An 18,565-nucleotide genomic window follows, 5' to 3' on the forward strand; every position below is an offset into this window, starting at 1 on the left:
TGCTTTCTGGCTGATGTATTGGTCACTTTTGAATGTTGGTTGTGCTTTCAGACTTGTGGTAGCATGAGACGGACTCTACAACCCACACAAATGGCTCAGGTAGTGCAGCTCATCCAGGATGGCATATCAATGCGAGCTCTGGCAAGAGGGTTTGCGGTGTCTGTCAGCGTACTGTCCAGAGGCTGGAGGCACTACCAGGAGACAGGTCGGTACACCAGATGACGAGGAGGGGGCCGTAGGAGGGCAGCAGCAGGACCGCTACCTCAGCCTTTGTGCAAGGAGGAACAGGAGTACTGCCAGAGCCCTGCAAAATGACCTCCAGAAAGCTGCAAATGTGCAATGTCTGCAAAACGGTTAGAAACCGACTCCATGAGGATGGTCTCAGTGCCTGACATCCACATATGGGGGTTGTGCTCACAACCCAACACCGTGCCGGACGCTTGGCATTTCCACAGAACACAAGGAGTGGCAAATTTGCCACTGGCGCCCTGCGCTCTTCACAGATGAAAGCAGGTTCACGCTGAGCACGTGTGACAGACGTGACAGAGTCTGTAGATGCCGTGGAGAGCGATCTGCTGCCTGCAACATCCTTCAGCATGACCGGTTTGGCAGTGGGTCAGTAATGGTGTGGGGTGGCGTTTCTTTGGAGGGCCACACAGCCCTCCATGTGCTCGCCAGAGGTAGCCGGACTGCATTAGGTACCGAGATGAGATCCTCTGACTCCTTGTGAGACATATGCTGGTGCGGTTGGCCCCGGGTTCCTCCTAATGCAGGACAATGCCAGACCTCATGTGGCTGGAGTGTGTCAGCAGTTCCTACAAGATGTAGGCATTGAAGCTATGGACTGGCCCGCCCATTCCCCAGACCTGAATCCGACTTGAACACATCTGGGACATCATGTCTCGCACCATCCACCAATGTTACAGTGCGCCCCAGACTGTCCAGGAGTTGGCGGATGCTTTAGTCCAGGTCTGGGAGGAGATCCCTCAGGAGACCATCCGCCGCCTCATCAGAAGGCCCAGGCGTTGTAGGGAGACCATACAGGCACATGGAGGCCACACACACTACTGAGCATCATTTCCTTGTCTTGAGGCATTTCCATTGAAGTTGGATCAGCCTGTAACTTCATTTCTTTCTCGTTTCATTGTGGGACACAGGTAACCATGGGTGTATGCTGCTGTCGCTAGGAGGCTGACACTATGCAAATAAAGAAGAAATATCTCCTCCCCGGCAGTATACACCCTCCGACAGGCACCAGGCAACTCAGTTTTTGCTTAGTGTCTGTAGGAGGCAGACCTGGATCTAACACCAGATCCGCATTTGTTTTTTCTTTCAGGGATTGTGTGTTTATTAATCTTTTTCCCTTTTGTTTCAGATGCTTCTTTTGGGGTTACAGGGTGCAGTTTTTCTCACCGATTCCCCACAGTAAGCGACCGAGAGAGCAGTGAGGTATCACCCACATCGCACCCTCTCAGATCCGCTGGGCAGGACTTCGACTCATGTCACCTGGGGTGTTCATGTTCGCTATCGGTGGCCAGTCCTTGCCCTTTTCCCCCCATCCCTCTCCTCGGAGTGGGCTGAGAGTAAGACTGTGGTCACCTCCAGTGACCTCCTCCCCCTCTTCTGCGCCGGCTGGAATAGCGCAGGAAGGAGGACTTCATTTCCAGGACCCTTTCCACGGTACAAGGGCTCCTGACGCGTTCCTCGTCTTCAGGTAGGGGGGTCTTCAATCAACCGACGCCCCCTCCCCCCAAACCTATCACCTCGGGACTCTCACATGGAACTTTTCACCTCACCTCTGCAGTGGTGGTGTCACTTAGCGGGGAGCACAGGACGGCGGCACCTGGTTACCTGCGCCGCACCAGTCAGCGCCGCTCTTCTCTTTTCGGCCGCTAGCACGGCATGCAACTTTCATTATCCCCTAGCTCCTTCTCCTCTTCAAAATTCACACCCGTTTTTCAGGCGCGCGCCATTCTTTTTTTCTTTGGCGTTTTTTTTTTCCGCCCGGCTTGCCACGCCCCAGGCGTCTTTGCCCTGCTCTGCGTCTCCGCGGGCACGCCTTCCCCGGGATCCAGCGCCGATGGGGGGCGTTTCTCTTGGGAGGTTCTCTCCCTTCTGCGCCTGGCCATGCCCACTTCCAGCGCGTTCTTCCTGCGATTCTCTGAGAGAAGCAGACTTCCTCCTCCTGTCTGGCCTCCATCGCGTCGCGTGGTGCACGAGGATCCCTGGGGGACACAGACTCCCGCTGTCAATGGGTTTCAGTAGGCTTGCGCTGATTCTTCCCCTGGCCTGTACTCCTCCCAGCAGTATAGTCTCTGCACCTGCTGCAAGTGGTTCTATCCTCCACCTATGTCCAACCCCGCAGGGGCCCCCGGCTATACCACTACAGTCATTCACTACGCCTGCGCCCGCTGTAAGAAAAAGTGGGCTTCAGGTCAGCCATCTCCTTTCTTCCCGTCCTGCGTTCCTCCCATCATGTCTGTCCCTCAGGAAGCTCCTATGTCTCGGGATGAGTGCACCCCCCCTCCCCTGGAGTGGGCTGTTACAATGTCTCAGTCAGTGTCTGACTTGACTAAAGTGTCTCAGTCCCTGTTCCAGGCACTTGAACGTATCCCGCTTCTATCTAATGCCATCAGTGCCATGAACGCCTCACACGGCGATTCGCTCGCACCTGTCCAAGACCTTCACAGAGGCAGACTTGAGAAAAGATACAGAAAGAGGACACTGTCTAGATCCTCTTCCAGTTCACCGGATCACACCGGTATACCCCTATCTGCCCGTTCCCTCTCCTCACAGGCGGACATCGGGTCTGACGTAACCGCTCAGTCGGAATCTGACTCGGATGCAGATCAGACTTCCAGAACACAGGATATGGATGATAGCCTTATTTCGGCTATTATTCAGACGATTGAGCTTAAGGAGGAAGAGAACCTCTCAGGACGTCTGTTTCATTTAAATGGATTAAACGTCCCTCTAGAGTTTTTCCCAATCACAAGGAGTTTGACAACACTACGTCTAGACACTGGGTAAACTCTGGTAAATGTTTCCCTGGAAGGAAACGGCTGGACGTTTTATACCCTTTTCACTCAGACCTTGTTAGCAAATGGTCCGAGTCTCCTAATGTAGACCCGCCTGTGTCTAGATTATCCTCACAGACAGTTTTGTCTATTCCAGACATGGCATCTCTTAAGGATCCTATGGACAGAAAAATCGAGGCATTATCCAAATCAGCGTTTGAGGCTTCTGGAGCCTCCCTGTCCTAGTTTTGCCTCTTCATGGGTAGCGAAAGTTGTGTCAGCCTGGGCCAAGACCCTGCACAGAGGCATTTTAGCCTCAGCTCCTGCTGAGGAACTGTCTGATTTGGCGGATCAGATTTCTCTTGCGGGCAAATACCTCATGAATGCCTCCCTGGATGCGGCGGCTTGCTCGGCAAGGGCTAACAGTAACATTGTGGCCATTCGCCGAGTTCTTTGACTTAAAGCGTGGAACGCAGATCCCGCTTCTAAAAAATCCCTCACTGGCCAGCCCTTCCAGGGCTCCAGACTCTTTGGCACACAGCTGGATTAAATGATCTCGAACGCTACTGGTGGTAAGAGTACCTCCTTACTTCAGTCTAAGCCAAGGCGTCCCTTCAACAAGAAGGGCCCCAGTCCTTTCGGTCCTTTACCTCCTCAGGAAACCCCGCTCATCAGGACTGGTCTTGCTCCCAAGGAGAACAGAGGAAACCTTCCTTCAGGCCTCCCCAGCACTGGAGAGCCAAGAGCCGCTCCTCAAAACCTTCTGGACCTCGAGGCCACAGATTTTCTAATAAATGACGGGTCGCCCCACCTAGAAATCTTTCCAGGGTGGGAGGCCGGCTTCTTCTGTTCTCAGAGGTTTGGCTATCGGTAGTCGACGACGCCTGGGTCAGGGAGATCGTCACGTCAGGCTACAAGATAGAATTTTCTTCACCCCCAGGAAGACGTTTCTTTATCGTCCTCCCAAACAGTCCTCGCATCTCCCAGGGCTTCTCCAGGCCGTCGATTCCCTCCTCGCCTCAGGAGTTATAGTTTCGGTCCCTTATCGCGAGCGGTTTTCCGGTTTTTACTCAAACCTGTTCGTAGTTCCAAAGAAGGACGGTTCTCTCCGTCCATTTCCGATTTCGGCACTTCAAAATGGAATCACTGCGCTCGGTGATCGCGTCCATGGAACCGAAATAATTTCTGTGTTCCGTGGACATTCGAGATGCGTACCTACACATCCCGATTTGTGTACAGCATCAAAGGTTCCTCCGTTTCGCGATCCAAGAACATCATTACCAGTTCACGGCTCTCCCTTTCGGTCTGGCGTCTGCTCCCAGGGTTTTTAGGAAGGTCATGGCAGTGGTCATGGCCATTCTGCGTTCAAAGGGGATTCTCGTGATCCCCTACCTCGACGACCTCCTGATCAAGGGTTCGTCTCGTCAGGATTGCTGTCAGAGCCTCCAGTTTACTCTGGACACGCTTATTCGCCTCGGCTGGATAATCAACTATCAGAAGTCCTCCTTGGTTCCAACCCAACGTCTGGAGTTCCTGGGCATGGAATTCGACACCTTTCGGGCTCAGGTCTTCCTCCCCAAGGAGAAGTTCCATTCTCTTCATCGGGGTATCAGAGCACTAAAGGGCCTGAACCCTCTGCCTCTCCATGAGGGTTCTGGGGAAAATAGTCGCTTCCATGGATCTATGATTCTATGCTCAGTTCCACTCTTGCCCTCTTCAGCTGGCCCTTCTGGCTGCCCGGGACAGGAACCCACTATCCCTGGACTGCCCGTTTCGCCTCTCTCCCAAGGTGAAGCAGTCTCTCACTTGGTGGACCCTATCCACCTCCATTCTGTGCGGGAGGTCATTTCTTCCCCTCCGCTGGCAGGTCATCACCAGCGACACCAGCCTCCAGGGGTGGGGAGGGGTCTTTCTCCACCTCACGGCCCCAGGCCGCTGGACTGTTCAAGAGGCACGTCTTCCTATCAACCTCTTGGAAATCAGAGCCATCTTCCTAGCCCTCATCCACTGGCAGTCCCTCCTCTCGGGAAAGCCGGTCCGCATTCAGTCGGACAACGCCACAGCCATGGCTTACATAAACCATCAGAAAGGGACTCGCAGCAGACAGGTCATGACGAGAGACGATGAGAGCCATGTTCCCTCTATATCAGCTGTCCACATCCCAATGGTGGACAATTGGGAAGCTGACTTCCTCTGTCACCAAGGGCTCATGGCGGGAGAGTAGTCTCTCCTCCCCTCAATCTTCAGTCAGATTTGTCAGAGGTGGGGCGTTCCAGAGTCGACTTAATGGCCTCCTGGGCAAACCACAAGGTTCCCCAGTACGTTTCCAGGTCTCGGGACCCGATGGCCGTCGGATGTGACGCTCTTGTGATCTCGTGGGCCCAGTTCCAGATGCCTTATCTGTTTCCACCCCTCCCCTTAATCTTAAGGATCGTAAAAAAGATCAAGACAGAAGGGGTCCCTGTCCTCTTGGTAGCTCCAGATTGGCCTCGCAGGGCCTGGTATGCGGAACTAGTGAACATGCTCTCGGACGTTCCATGGAGACTACCGGATCGTCCGCATCTTCTTTCGCAGGGGCCCCTCTTCCACCCGAGTTCTCGGTCTCTGAATGTAATGGTACGGCCGTTGAGGCCGTGGGTTTTTCTCACAGCGTCATCCAGACTATGATAAAAGCGAGAAAACCGGCTTCCTCGCGTATCTACCATAGATGTTGGAAGGCCTTTTTCCGATGGTGTGAGGACAACAGCCTGTTTCCTATGATCTTTTCCCTTCCATCACTTCTCGGTTTCCTTCAAGCGGGTCTTGATTCGGGACTTTCTTGAAGGGTCAGATTTCCACTCTGTCCATCCTTTTTCAAAGAGACCTGGCCTCTCTTGCACAGGTGAGGATCTTTATCCAAGGGGTCATTCATATAGTTCCCCCTTATCATCCTCCTATCGAGCCTTGGGACCTCAACCTCGTGTTAGACGCTCTCCAGGGTGCGCCTTTTGAACCAATTCAGGACATCTCTTTCTCGCTTCTATCATGGAAGGTGGCGTTCTTGGTCGCTATCACCTCGATTAGGAGAGTCTCTGAGATGGCAGCATTGTCCTGTCGTTCTCCCTTTCTAATCCTGCACCAGAACAAGGTGGTTCTTCGACCGGTTCCTTCCTTTCTACCAAAGGTAGTTTCGGCATTTCACATCAATGAGGACATCGTCCTCCCTTCCTTGTGCCCTTCCCCAGTTCATCCCTTGGAGAAATCTCTTCACAAGCTGGATGTGGTCAGGGCTATCCGGATTTATCTTTCCAGAACTGCTTCTTTTTGTCGGGCCGATCTTCTGTTTGTCGTCTCGGAAGGGCGTCGAAAGTGGCTCCCCGCCTCCAAGTCCACAATTGCTCGTTGGATCCGTTCGGCGGTTCTGGAGGCATACCGTGTTCAAAACAAACAGCCTCCTTAGGGGGTGAAGGCTCACTCTATCCGGGCTGTGGGAGCTTCCTGGGCAGTTCATCATCCTGGGCAGGTTTTCAAGGCCGCAACGTGGTCATCCATTCACACCTTTGTAAAATTCTACAAGGTGCATACTCAGGCTTCTGCGGACGCGAGCCTGGGTAGGAAGATACTGCAGGCGGCGGTTTCTCACCGGCCGACCTAACTTATCTTTTTCTGCAGAACATCCTGCCCCTAGGGACTGCTTTTGGACGTCCCATGGTTACCTGTGTCCCCCAATGAAGCGAGAAAGAAAGAGGGATTTTTGGTTCTTACCGTAAAATCTTTCTTGGAGCCTTCATTGGGGGACACAGCAACCTCCCTTTAGGTTGTACCGTGTTGGCCAACGTGCCTTTGTTGTGGGTTGGTACATAGGTTGAGTTTAATTTTTACTTGTTCCTATTACTGCTTTTACACCAACTGAGTTGCCTGGTGCCTGTCGGAGGGTGTATACTGCCTTTGCATAGTGTCACATTCCTCTATGTAATGAATAAAGATTTACAACTGGAGTATTTCATTCACTGATATTTAGGATGTGGGATTTTAGTGTCCCCTTTATTTTTTTGGAGCAATATCATAAGATCATAAAACATCTTTGGGAACATTTTTTTTATTTAATTTTCCCACAGTAACTGACATCCATGAGAGTCAGAGTTAGGCTGCCGTCACACTAGCAGTATTTGGTTAATATTTTACATCGGTATTTGTAAGCCAAAACCAGGAGTGGAACAATTAGAGGAAAAGTATAATAGAAACATATGCACCACTTCTGGATTTATCACCCACTCCTGGTTTTGGCTTACAAATACTGATGTAAAATACTGACCAAATACTGCTAGTGTGACGGCAGCCTCACAGAGGAAAACAGCACACCACTGTGCCCCATGCCATGGATGGAGTTGATCTGGGTCTGCTAGGGCAATTAGGAAACCCCTGGATAGGAAGCCACAAGCATATATAGAGGCTTTGCCTTTTTAATCTGTACGTTTCCCGTTGTTGTGGGGTGGATCCTCTCCCTTACTGGTGCTATTGTGGGAATGGGAAAATTACATTTTCTCTTGCAATGAGTCTGCTACATCTGCATTCCTGAATCCCTGGCAGATACTGTACTGCATCACCTAACAGCTATTCTACTACAATCAAACAATGGCAAATTGTATTACGGCCCCGGCAGCATGCCAACTAAGCACCCTTTCTAGAGCAATAGGAGTGCCACTTTTAATTCCATGCAAACTATATTTCTTATAGAGAGCTATCTAACCTCCGAAATAGAAAAAAAAAGTGGTAATAAACAGCTTCTGTCTATTACCCAGGGTCTCCAGGTGTGACTGGAGCAGGTACAGCCAGGAACCGAACCCGCATCTGCTAGAATACAGGAACTTTAACCCTGCGCTGTAAATTTACCGTGAATAGTTCATTATCAGGTTATTATCAAGATATTCATTCTTTGGTTTCATCACAAGTAGGACAAATATTATTCAAAGGGTCTTGACAATTTGCTTTATTAGAATGAAATTCAGAGACAATCGATCAGAGATAGTTTCGGTGTCTGTGCATAATTTATAACACAATAAAGCCTTTTAGAGTTAAAGAGGAGCCATCACCTCTCCTGGCATCTAAGCAAATTGTTATTCGCCATGAATCAATAAATCTGGAGCATATTTTCTTACAAGTCTAAATTGTACCGTTCCTCTGTAATTCCTCCTAAAAATGAAAGACCAATTTGAAAACTACTAAGAGTTTAAGAGTTGTTATGAGTTTAAGAGTGTTAAGAGTTGGGGGAGTGTCCCTAAGCACTGACACTAACCAATCACTGCTGGCCATGTCAGTACACTTTTACACAAACCCCTATTTTCTTTGTTCAAGGGGCAACACCCAGTTGTCAACGTTTTGGATTTACAGAGGAGTGGCAAAGAGTAACAGAAAGTTGCTCAAGAATTGTTATTTCATGGTGAAAATAAGTAATTGCTGAATCAAGAAAGACATGGAAGGTCATCTATAACTAGTGAGTGCTGTATAGTACCAAGAGCTGTCATATGCCATTATATTCTGACCAACTGTGAGCAGCACCAACAAAACTGCAAAACGGGAGGACATACAGTATGGAACTACCAAGCCCGATGTCCTCAGCATCAACTATCCATGCAGTTCAGGCTCCATCAACCTCCTGGCATAACACAAAACCCAAAAGCAGAGCGCACCTTCAGGTTGAAGTTGTATAAAACATCCTACCCTGCCTGTGTTCTTGGATCCCAGGCAGCTGATGCAATACTGTATATAAAAGCCATTTACACCAGAAACCATGGCAAATTGTCGCATTTCACCGGCAGCATTGGAAGTAGGCTGGAGCAATGCTGGTGCCACTATCCATTCCACATAAACTTTGTTCCTCTTGCCTATACATACATTTCTTGTCATCTAAACAGAAAAACATAAACCCAACATTTTAGAGACAACCAATTGCCATTTGCAATCAATGCCTTGGAATTTGACATTACGACCTCGATTCATCATTTGAGGGGTTTTTAAGTCATTTTCCTTGTTTTGTGGTATTAGTTGCCATATTTCGGGAAAAATTCTTCTAAATATTGCACACAATTCATGAATTAGCCGCAAAGTTAAAAGTGTTTTTTTTTCTGTCTTGAACTGTCTGAAATGTCACACCTTTCGTAAAATGGAACAAAAATTGCACCAAAATCCTGGCGTACTCAAAAATACATTAGAGGGTAACAAAAGTGGAGCTGTGCTAAATTTTATGACATTAAAAAAGTTGCCATTAATGAATCAGTCAATAAACCGAAAGGTGCAAATAGAATAATGAATCAGGTGCAAACAAGAAAAGGCACAAAACACAAAAGTAGACAAAAAACTAGACAATGGCAATGATCAATCAGGACCTACGTGCGTAGGATATTGGGGAATGAGACCCGTACTGTGCAGTCATATGAAGAGGCATTATGGCGTGGGTAGGACAGAACTATACCACCTTTAGTAAACCACTACAATGGAGCAATCAAGGATGGAGAACCAGAAAGCAAGAAGGAGAAAATGAACGCATGCATACAAAGTGCACAGAGACGCACTCACAGAGCGCACATTACATTGACACATGTAGTAATCTAAATTATATTTGTGAAAACGTTTCTTTTTTTTTTCTCTTTTTAAATTGTGCGCCAACTTTATTATTCTAATTGTATGCTTCCATCTAGTGAGATGTAACTTCAGGAACAATTTCAAAAATTTCCTGCAAGGTAGATATGCTGCACCTGTGTTTTTTTCATCTTGACCACATGGGTCCACTGCATCCTGATAGTGCATTTGTTTGGAGGCCTAGGCAGGTAAGCATCTCTGCCATGTTTTGCTGTTTTTCTCATTTTTGGAGGATCTCTGAATCCTCTTTTTGTGCTTTTAGCTAAGGTAGATAGGCTACTCAGAAAACACTAAGGCACTCATGTAAAAATATCTTTTGGAACCATGTTTGATGAGCAGTATTATTCTAGTCAATAAGTACAACCTTTAATAGGCATCCAAAGGATAAGAACTACCTGATGGGCAAGAGTCCCAAAGGAGGCACCCACATCTATGAGGGGAATACCAGCCTGCGAACCGCTCTCTATTTTTATAGGAGTTAAAGGGGTTGTCCACTTTATTTTTATAGGTGTTTTCGGGAGAAGATTTTGTGGCACTTTTTAATAAAGATGTATTACGGATTCTTTTCCTACTTTTGGTAATACAGCCTTCCCCAAAGACTGCACCACGCTCCTGTTTCCTAAGGGAAACATGACCAGATCTTCCATCAGCCTCCTCCAAGCAGAAAAAAAGCTTTCTTATGCAATGGGTTGCTTCTAATAGGATGGCTGATGGACAGGTCTGGTCAAATGCTTCCCCATCAGAAGCCATTTTGAAAAGAGGAGAGTTGTTAAAGAGAACCTGCCATGTAAAATAAAATAAATACACTATTAACCTGCAGCTTTGGGGCTAATCTACAGGTTAATACAGTTCAAAGTGGCCAGGCCGCACTGAGAGCCCCGCTGCCGGGAGGAAATTAATTTTATTCCTCCCAGCAGGCTCAGGCTTTCAGCCATACAGGTGCATCTAGAGCGGTTTCAGGTGTTCAGCATTAGAGCCGTCTGTCAGGATCTCCTGACTATATACAGAGCGGTGACTTAAGCCGCGCTGGCCGCACACTTCTGACTCAAAGCCCAAGACTGTAGGGAGGAATAAAGTTAATTTCCTCCTGGCAGCAGGGCTCTCAGTGCAGGCGCCTGGCATCTTCAAAACGCTATTAAACCTCCAGATTAACCCCATATCTGCAGGTTAATAGCATTTTTTTTCTCCTTTCAGAAGGAGAACCCATAATACTCATTAGTAAATAGCAGAAAATTGTATTCACAACATTTGTTAAAATAAAGATAACACTAACCCCCTTCAATGAAGGAGCCAAAATTTGCTCGGTCTCTTGACTTACGTTTCCCCAAAAGGGGAAGGATCAAGAGATGGGACTCGAAGAAATGTAAGCCCCTTTAAGGCCACGTTCACACACATTGCACTGCAACCACACACTCAGGCTCAAGATTACACCTCCCAAAGCATGTTCAGCCCGATACAGTAACACTCAGCAGCGCTAAACAGTTGCAGTGACTGGATCAAAAGAAGACCCCTGATAACTAAGAATCGGGGAAGTAAAGATCGACAAGGAGGTAAAGATCTCTTTAGGAGACTTCAGGGTCAAGAAACGTCAATACACCAAAGAAAGATACCGTACTTAAAATATTTTAACATTATTTTTCACATTTTGCTTCCCAATTCCACTCTTAATAGAATACCCGTCCCAAATAAATATTGCTCATCTTGTGCAAACCCCTGTATTTTCTTCATGAAAATAGTTATGTTGGGGGAAAAAAAAAAGTCCATTTTTTAAACCAGTTTCCAAAATACAGTACAGTACATCAGTAATTTTGGCCCCCAATTTTTCTTTTGACGTCTGTGCTATCAAATAGGTTAAAAAATGTCTTCATCAGTCTCTGAGTCGTCACTTGTTCTGGTTAACTTTTCAAGCTCTTCCCCATCCTACAGGTAAAGAAAAAAATAAAAAAACACATTACAACACCAAATATGGAACTTCAGTGGGTAGATCCAGCCAAAAATTGTTTATATAGCTGGCAATGAACATATTTATTTGCAGACCACACAATATTTTAAAATGTCGAGCTAGTCCTCATAGGACTCCACAAGGACAATTTAAAACATTGTTACAGAGACAGCTGCAGGAAGCCAACCATCAGAGACCTTCAGGGTCCCAATAGAGAAGGCAGAGATGGTCCATTTAAATTTCTGCCTTCCATCTTGATCCCTATACCCAGCGCTTCCTCCTTCCATCCTAGTGATCATGCGATAGCTGGGTATCGGGAGGGAGCAGTAGCTTTGCAGGGTAGTAAGGTGGTTTAATTTGTCCTGTAAACCAAGTCTAATAAGCCAACCCAAATTACAGTGAAAATCAGCAATAATTAAAAATTATTTTGTAATTACTGATATACCATCCAAAAGATCTGTTATGTGCTTGTGTGGGGTCACAGTGTGCAAAGTAAATCCTTAAAATAAATTAATGAAGAAAAAGTTAGGAAAAATAAATAAAATACATCAAAAGGAGAAAGCAGCCTCCAGTCCAATCTGATGTTTCTAGCCAAGCCCTTAATGAAAAACCCCCCCAAAAAAACTAAGTGCGATGTATACAAATAGTGGTTGAAGAAAGGGAAACACCATTTCAAATATATTTTAGTGGCATTTATTGTGGACTCAATTTCCACAGATATCTACAAAACTAATAAAAACTCCAAAAATAAAAATTTCCATATATACTCATGCATAAGCAGAGTTTCTCAGCACATTGTTTTGTGCTGAAAGTGCTCCCCCTCGGCTTATACATGAGTCATTGTCCCAGAAGACGGCGGGGAGGGGGAGCGGCGGAGCAGCGGGTCACAGGAGGCAGGAGCCGCGGCTGTAACTGTGCCCGCTGCTAGAGAAATGAATGGTCACTGCACTAGCAATGAATTTTCATTTCTCCTATAGTGTGCAGAGTTACAACCGCAGCCATCGGCTTCCAGCAGCTGCTGGGCTATCACAGGTGCCAGCTCATTAAGGTAATGAATGTTCACCTCTCTCCACTCCCATAGGCGTGGAGAGGTGAATATTCATTCCTTTAATGAGCTGGGACACAAGATCGCCTGGCCACAGTAGCTTCTGGCACCAGAATAAGATGCTGCGAGAGAGTGCAGGGAAGGTAAGTAGGATGTTTTGTTTTTTGTTTTAATGCTTTTCTCATGGGGGCCCACACATACAAGGATAGGGATGAGGAGCCATACATACAAGGATAGGGATGAGGAGCCATGCATGCAAGGATAGGGATAAGGAGCCATGCAGACAAGGATGGGGAATAAGGAGCCATGAAGACAAGGATGGGGAATAAGGAGCCATGCAGACAAGGATGGGGATGAGGGGACAATGCATAGCTAGCTTATACTCGAGTCAATAAGTTTTTCGTGGCAAAATTAGGTGCCTCGGCTTATACACGAGTATATATGGTACATGGAAATTATTTGAACACACAGACAAGAAAATTAAAAAAAAAAAAATCCCAATCTTTAAACTGATTAAATTAGCTTTTGAGAGCCATCATAGATGTGATAAGGACTAAAACACAACCAGACTGCTCTAGTATAAAGAGGTCTTAACTATACAGCCAGTCTGCCGCTATAGGTGGCGATCCAGACTGCTGTTATAGGGAGTGATCCAGACTACACAGAAAAACTGCTGTTATAGGGGGCAATCCAGACATCCAGACTACACAGCCAGACTACTAGTGTGGGAAAGTTTCAGACTCTACAGCCAGACAGACTCCCGTGGATCAATAAACCAACAGGGTAAATGTGCTCAGCTCATGAATGTACAGACCCACAGACTGTGTTGCACCATTTGTTTGCCCACTTTTAGCCCTATAGTTTCTGTGACCAGTGGGGATCTTCGTGTATAAGAGGGGCTACTTCACACAGAAAAATATCCTAACAGTTAAGTAACATGTTACCTGGCATAAGTATTTCACTGCAATATTGTATGAATATTTATAATTTTGTTATGTTAAAAAGTTGCATAAACAAAAAAGTGAAAAAAAAAAATACTTACACCACAAGATTGTTCCCAAACATCTCCATCTACTATTTTTAACTTTTCCCGCTGTGGAGGCCCTTTGGATTCTATTATTCGGCTTGCATTGTAAATATATATGGAGAGAAGAACAACAGGAGCATGGAGAAAGAATTCAAGAGAGGGCTTAAAATTGAATACAAAAAATGACACAATTGTAATTATAACAGCTGTCACTTGTGCTGTGAGGACGTGAAACATATTGTCTCTGAATTTTAGTATAAAAGCCACTGACAACCCAACAAATGCAGTTGCAAAAATGAGAGCAATTGAAAATCCATTATGGCCATAAAAAAATCCACAGGACTTTATTTTGTCGAAGTGCTCACTGTGAAGAGACAACGTGAGTCCATTGAACAAAACGCCAAACACGTAAAGCTTGCTGTTTTGAATAAAAATGCTCTCAGAAATCTGGTCCCCTTCTTTCAGGATTTTCTCATTGTAGATGTTTGCCAGAGCCGATATAAAACATTGCAGTAAAATCAGAAAGTGTCCAAATCCAAGAGGGATAAATTTCAATGTCTTCTGTATTGCTGGATTGCTGCTTTCATGACTCTCGGCATCAGACTGTGCCACAAAAAAGCAACTGTTGGATGGTTTGGAATGGAAAATGTGGTGAACTTCATGGACTGAGACTTCTTTGTGAGTCCCATTCTGGGATGTGAGACCCATTATGGATAGGAATAGTATTAGGAGAGATGCCCACTGAATATAAGAAAGGTGTCGCCTGGAGGAGGGAAAAAAAGGCCAAAAATATCAGGTTTTCAAAAAAAAAAAAAAAAAAAAAAAACTTTTTTAAAGGAAGAGAACATGCTTAAAAAAAGAACCTTTATTTTCATTTTAGAGGTCATCAAAGACAAATACAATAACGTTTTAGGGTCTGATTCATTAAGACTGGAGTTATGCAGGCCAGTCTTAATGAGGGACTCAATTAGAGACTGGAGTAGCACTTCAGGCATTAACACGGCGCATTTGCTGAATTTGATGGATGGATCTATCCTTGCCCTGTCCAACCCAAGCTCGTCTACAGCTACACCCATTATGGCAGCTGCTTCAACCTGGTGCAAATGAAAAGTGAAGCAAAAACATTGCGACTTTTCAAAATGTTTTATGCTAGTTTTCTGGGGTAAAAGCTTTTAGGTTTTAAATTTGTGTAGGTCATCCAGTAAATAAGAGAAATATAAAATGGCCAGAGTAATATATACATTGAAGGCTACATACTTTAATACGATCCTGAAGAAGAACGCAGTTGTAATGATAACAAAATTGGACAACAAGACCGCCATAGCCTAAAAGGAGAAGGCAAAAAGAAAAGAAACATTTAGGGAAAAAAAAGAATGAAAATCAAGTATTGCAAAACATTTTCACTCAATTTTCAGGTAAGCCAAAAAAGAAAAGAAAAAAAAAAAAAGCATGAAAGGTAGTTTGTATAAAAAAGTCTGACAATGTAAAGTACAATTTAAGATGTTGTCCACTACTTGGACAGCCCCCTCTCATACCCCACTCTTGGTCCCGATAAAAAAGCTTATACTCCCCTCCCGCACTGGCGCCATTCCAGTGGTGTCAGGACTTACGTTCCGGGGCTCTCGTACTGTTGGTATGACACGTGAGCCTGGCGTCAATGTCCCCGCCTTTGGACAACTAAATATCTAAGAAAAAGTCAGGGCTGCAGTCATCTATCACTTCCTCTTGATGTTCAGTTCGTTAAAAAGGTGGGTGACAGTGACGCAAGCGCTGATTGTACCAGGCTCGCGCGTCATAACCACACGAAAACCCAGGGACCGCGAGTGATGACACCGATGGACTGGCACCGCCATGGGAGGAGAGTATAAGCTCTTTTATTTTATTGGCGCCAATCATTTAGATCAAGAAGGGGTTGTCCTAGTAGTGGACAACCTTTTTAATATCATACCCATTAGAACTTCATTTATTTACACATATGCACCACCCTACTGCCGTTTTTAGGGCAAGTTCAGGACTTGCAATGGTTAAGTGAATGTCTTTTTTAGAACTTGTGTTTCTTTCTGCAACAAATTCAATTCCCTGTGGATTGCGGTGTTACTTCCCGACTAACTTTAATGAAGAAGACACAAAGAACTGAAAATGACACATACAAAAACAGCTTTCCATTAGCAGGTTTAGAAACATTTTAGTACATTACAATCCAGTTCTGAACTTTATACAGGATATATTTTTAGGACATAAGATAATATCCATTTGCAAATAAAGGGGGAAGGCAAAAGGAAAGTTGGTTTATTATGTTCACATGCAGCTCAAAATTCCACTACAGAAATTGCCTTTAGGCGTCGCTCACACAAGTGTATAACACGGCTGAGTGCTATCTGACATTTTATCGGATAGCACTGGGACCGGTGTTATACTATGGGGCAGTGCAGATCAGCGATTAATTTTTCAAGCCATTCGGCATCAGAGTGCAGTCACAGCATGCTGCAATTGAGCACTTGCCGTGTTCCGATCCTCTTGCGTGAGAGATTCGCAGCACAGGTCCAGAGGAGACAGGAAATAATTTCTCCCATCTCCTCCATTGCCTATCTTGGTGTATATTAGACTGCACTCACTTTATTAGACTGCTCACTTGCACCCATACCAGTCTCGGATGTCACCCCAGTGCAGTCTAATATACACCAAGATAGGCAATGGAGGAGATGGGAGAAATTATTTCCTGTCTCCTCTGGACCTGTGCTGTGAATCTCTCATGCAAGAGGATCGGAGCACAGTAAGCCGACAGTTGGCTCACGCTCGCAGCAGAGCTGGAGCCAAGTGCCATTAGCATCTCATGTTATACGTTCATGCGATTCCAGCCTTAGGAAGTATTCCCATCGTGTCAAAAGAGGACTTATCACTAGTCTGTGCCATTACTTTAGGATTGATGTGGGCCTGACCTCTGGGACTCACGCTAATCCCAAGAATTAAGGGGCCATAGCCATGTGTTCGCATCACAGTCTCTGCCCATTGGTGCACCAGTCAGCCGGCTGTGCAGGGTATTGCATTCAACACTACTCATTCGGGATCCCTTCTCTGTACAGTGGGCGGCAGTTAATCGGGATGTGGTAAATATCCATGATTTTGCCGTTGATTTAGATACCGTATTTGCATTTCAAAAGAAGAAAAATACTCTAGTCTCAGTGTCGTAGAACATGACCGATGTTAGTATAAAACTTCCAGGCAAACCAGAAGGGCGCGCTCCTGGCACAGCCCAACCTTAGACAAACCTGGGGTCAACAGTCAGAGGCTACCAAAGAAAGCTACTGCACTCCAAGATCAATTCACAGGGTGCTGATAGCCACAAGTGGTTTCACAAGTGGAACCAGGCTGTTTTTCTATGTTTTGTTTTTTTTTTTAAGTTCCAAAACCTCTACGATAACCTCTCAAAAAGATTCATGAAAAAAAATTTGAAGTAGAATATATATATATATTAATAAAGAAGTTCATATAAATACAGCAACACATCACCAGAAAAAATATACTCATCCCTTACTGGCGGTAGATAGGACAGGACGTAGAAAATTATAAGATTGTCTAAAAAGTAGAGAAATGCCGGCACAGCCCATTTCATGTAGCGGAAGAATTCCTTCACTGTAAAGTACGAGGAGCATCGCAATGATCGCTTTTCTGAAAAATACATAAACATACATAAAAAACTAGAACGTGAAGCAAAAAAATGGCAAAATGGAAAACAAAGTCATAATACATTGCCATACAGTTGAGTAGTCCAGCTTCCGGACAGGTGACGATTATTTATTTTGAGCAACACCCTATGTTTCGTTACCCATTAACCCCTTACCAACTGTATGATTTTCCTTTTATTTTTGTGCTTTACTTTTTTCCCTACCCTTCTTTCAACAGACGTAACCTTTTATGTATTTATTTTTGTCGACATAATTGTATTAGGAATTATTTTTTGCAAAAAGCATTGTAGATTTGAATGACGGAAAATAGAAAAAAATCCAGCTCAACGAGGTGGTGAAAAAGCAAAGTCTTGGTACTTTATTCACTTCATATCAAAAAATAGAGGATAAAACAACAGCACAATATAATTAAAAACACTATCTACGCGTTTCTGGTGACATAGCACCCTTAGTCATGAAGATTTGAATGACACAATTCAACTTACAATATATTGTAAAGGAAGATGGGGAAAATAATTCCAAGTGTGGTGAACTAGCAAAAATAATGCAATTCCACCATTTCATAGGTTCACAAACATACTATGTTGTGATGACTCTTACCCCCCAACCCATATGCTTTAAATGCAGCCTGGCTTTAGTGGTCAATAATAGGTCTAGAAGTGCCCCACTTGTTGGGTCCTGAAGCAGTTGTCAAAGGTAATTGTCTTTCATTGTTTCCTTTGCTGGACCTTCTGGGTTCTGCTCCTCAATGTCCTGGTGGTTGAATCCCCCTATGATAACGAGTTTTCCTTCATTAGTTGCCACATCTATTTGCTCCATGGGGATATTTTCGGATACTTCCACTTGGAGACAAACATTTTCCTTGGCCTCACATATCAGCATGTACTATAGGTTTTAGAAACGATTTTAAATATAAACAAACCCCCTTGCTTATTTGTACTGTCATTCCTGGACAGACTATAGCCCTGTAAATTAACAGCCCAATCATAGCTCTCATCCAGCTATGTACCCGTTATTTCCCACCATATCATAATTTTATTTCAACAGTATTAATTCTAATTCTTCCATCTGGTTGGTCAGGCTTCTTGCATCAGCGTACATGCACTTTATGCATTTCTATTCAGGGGTACCCCTGACGAAGCCACCGGCTGGTGGCGATACGCGTTGGGCATCCGCGTTGCCCGCCACAGACTCTGCTCAGCTGCACATAATGCTTTGACATCATTTGGT

At 45.2% G+C, this 18,565-nt stretch overlaps 1 protein-coding gene across 7 annotated transcripts in view; it reads right to left on the minus strand.

Moving 5' to 3' along the window:
- Positions 1-250: 250 nt before the first annotated feature.
- SLC35A5 (solute carrier family 35 member A5) overlaps positions 251-18,565 on the minus strand; it is a 61,893-nt gene continuing 43,578 nt past the window's right edge. For 2 of the 7 annotated variants that reach the window (XM_077294833.1, XM_077294836.1), the window contains 4 exons: positions 17,185-17,318; positions 14,907-14,974; positions 13,665-14,412; positions 251-11,555 (listed from right to left, as the gene is read on the minus strand). In XM_077294833.1, the coding sequence (XP_077150948.1) occupies positions 11,487-11,555; positions 13,665-14,412; positions 14,907-14,974; positions 17,185-17,318 (1,019 nt within the window). In that variant the 3' untranslated portion in view covers positions 251-11,486. The remainder of the gene's footprint in view (positions 11,556-13,664; positions 14,413-14,906; positions 14,975-17,184; positions 17,319-18,565) is intronic. The other 5 variants (XM_077294834.1, XM_077294835.1, XM_077294831.1 and 2 more) reach the window with 3 other exon arrangements.

Source organism: Ranitomeya variabilis, chromosome 3, assembly GCF_051348905.1.
Source record: "Ranitomeya variabilis isolate aRanVar5 chromosome 3, aRanVar5.hap1, whole genome shotgun sequence".
NCBI lineage: Eukaryota > Metazoa > Chordata > Amphibia > Anura > Dendrobatidae > Ranitomeya > Ranitomeya variabilis.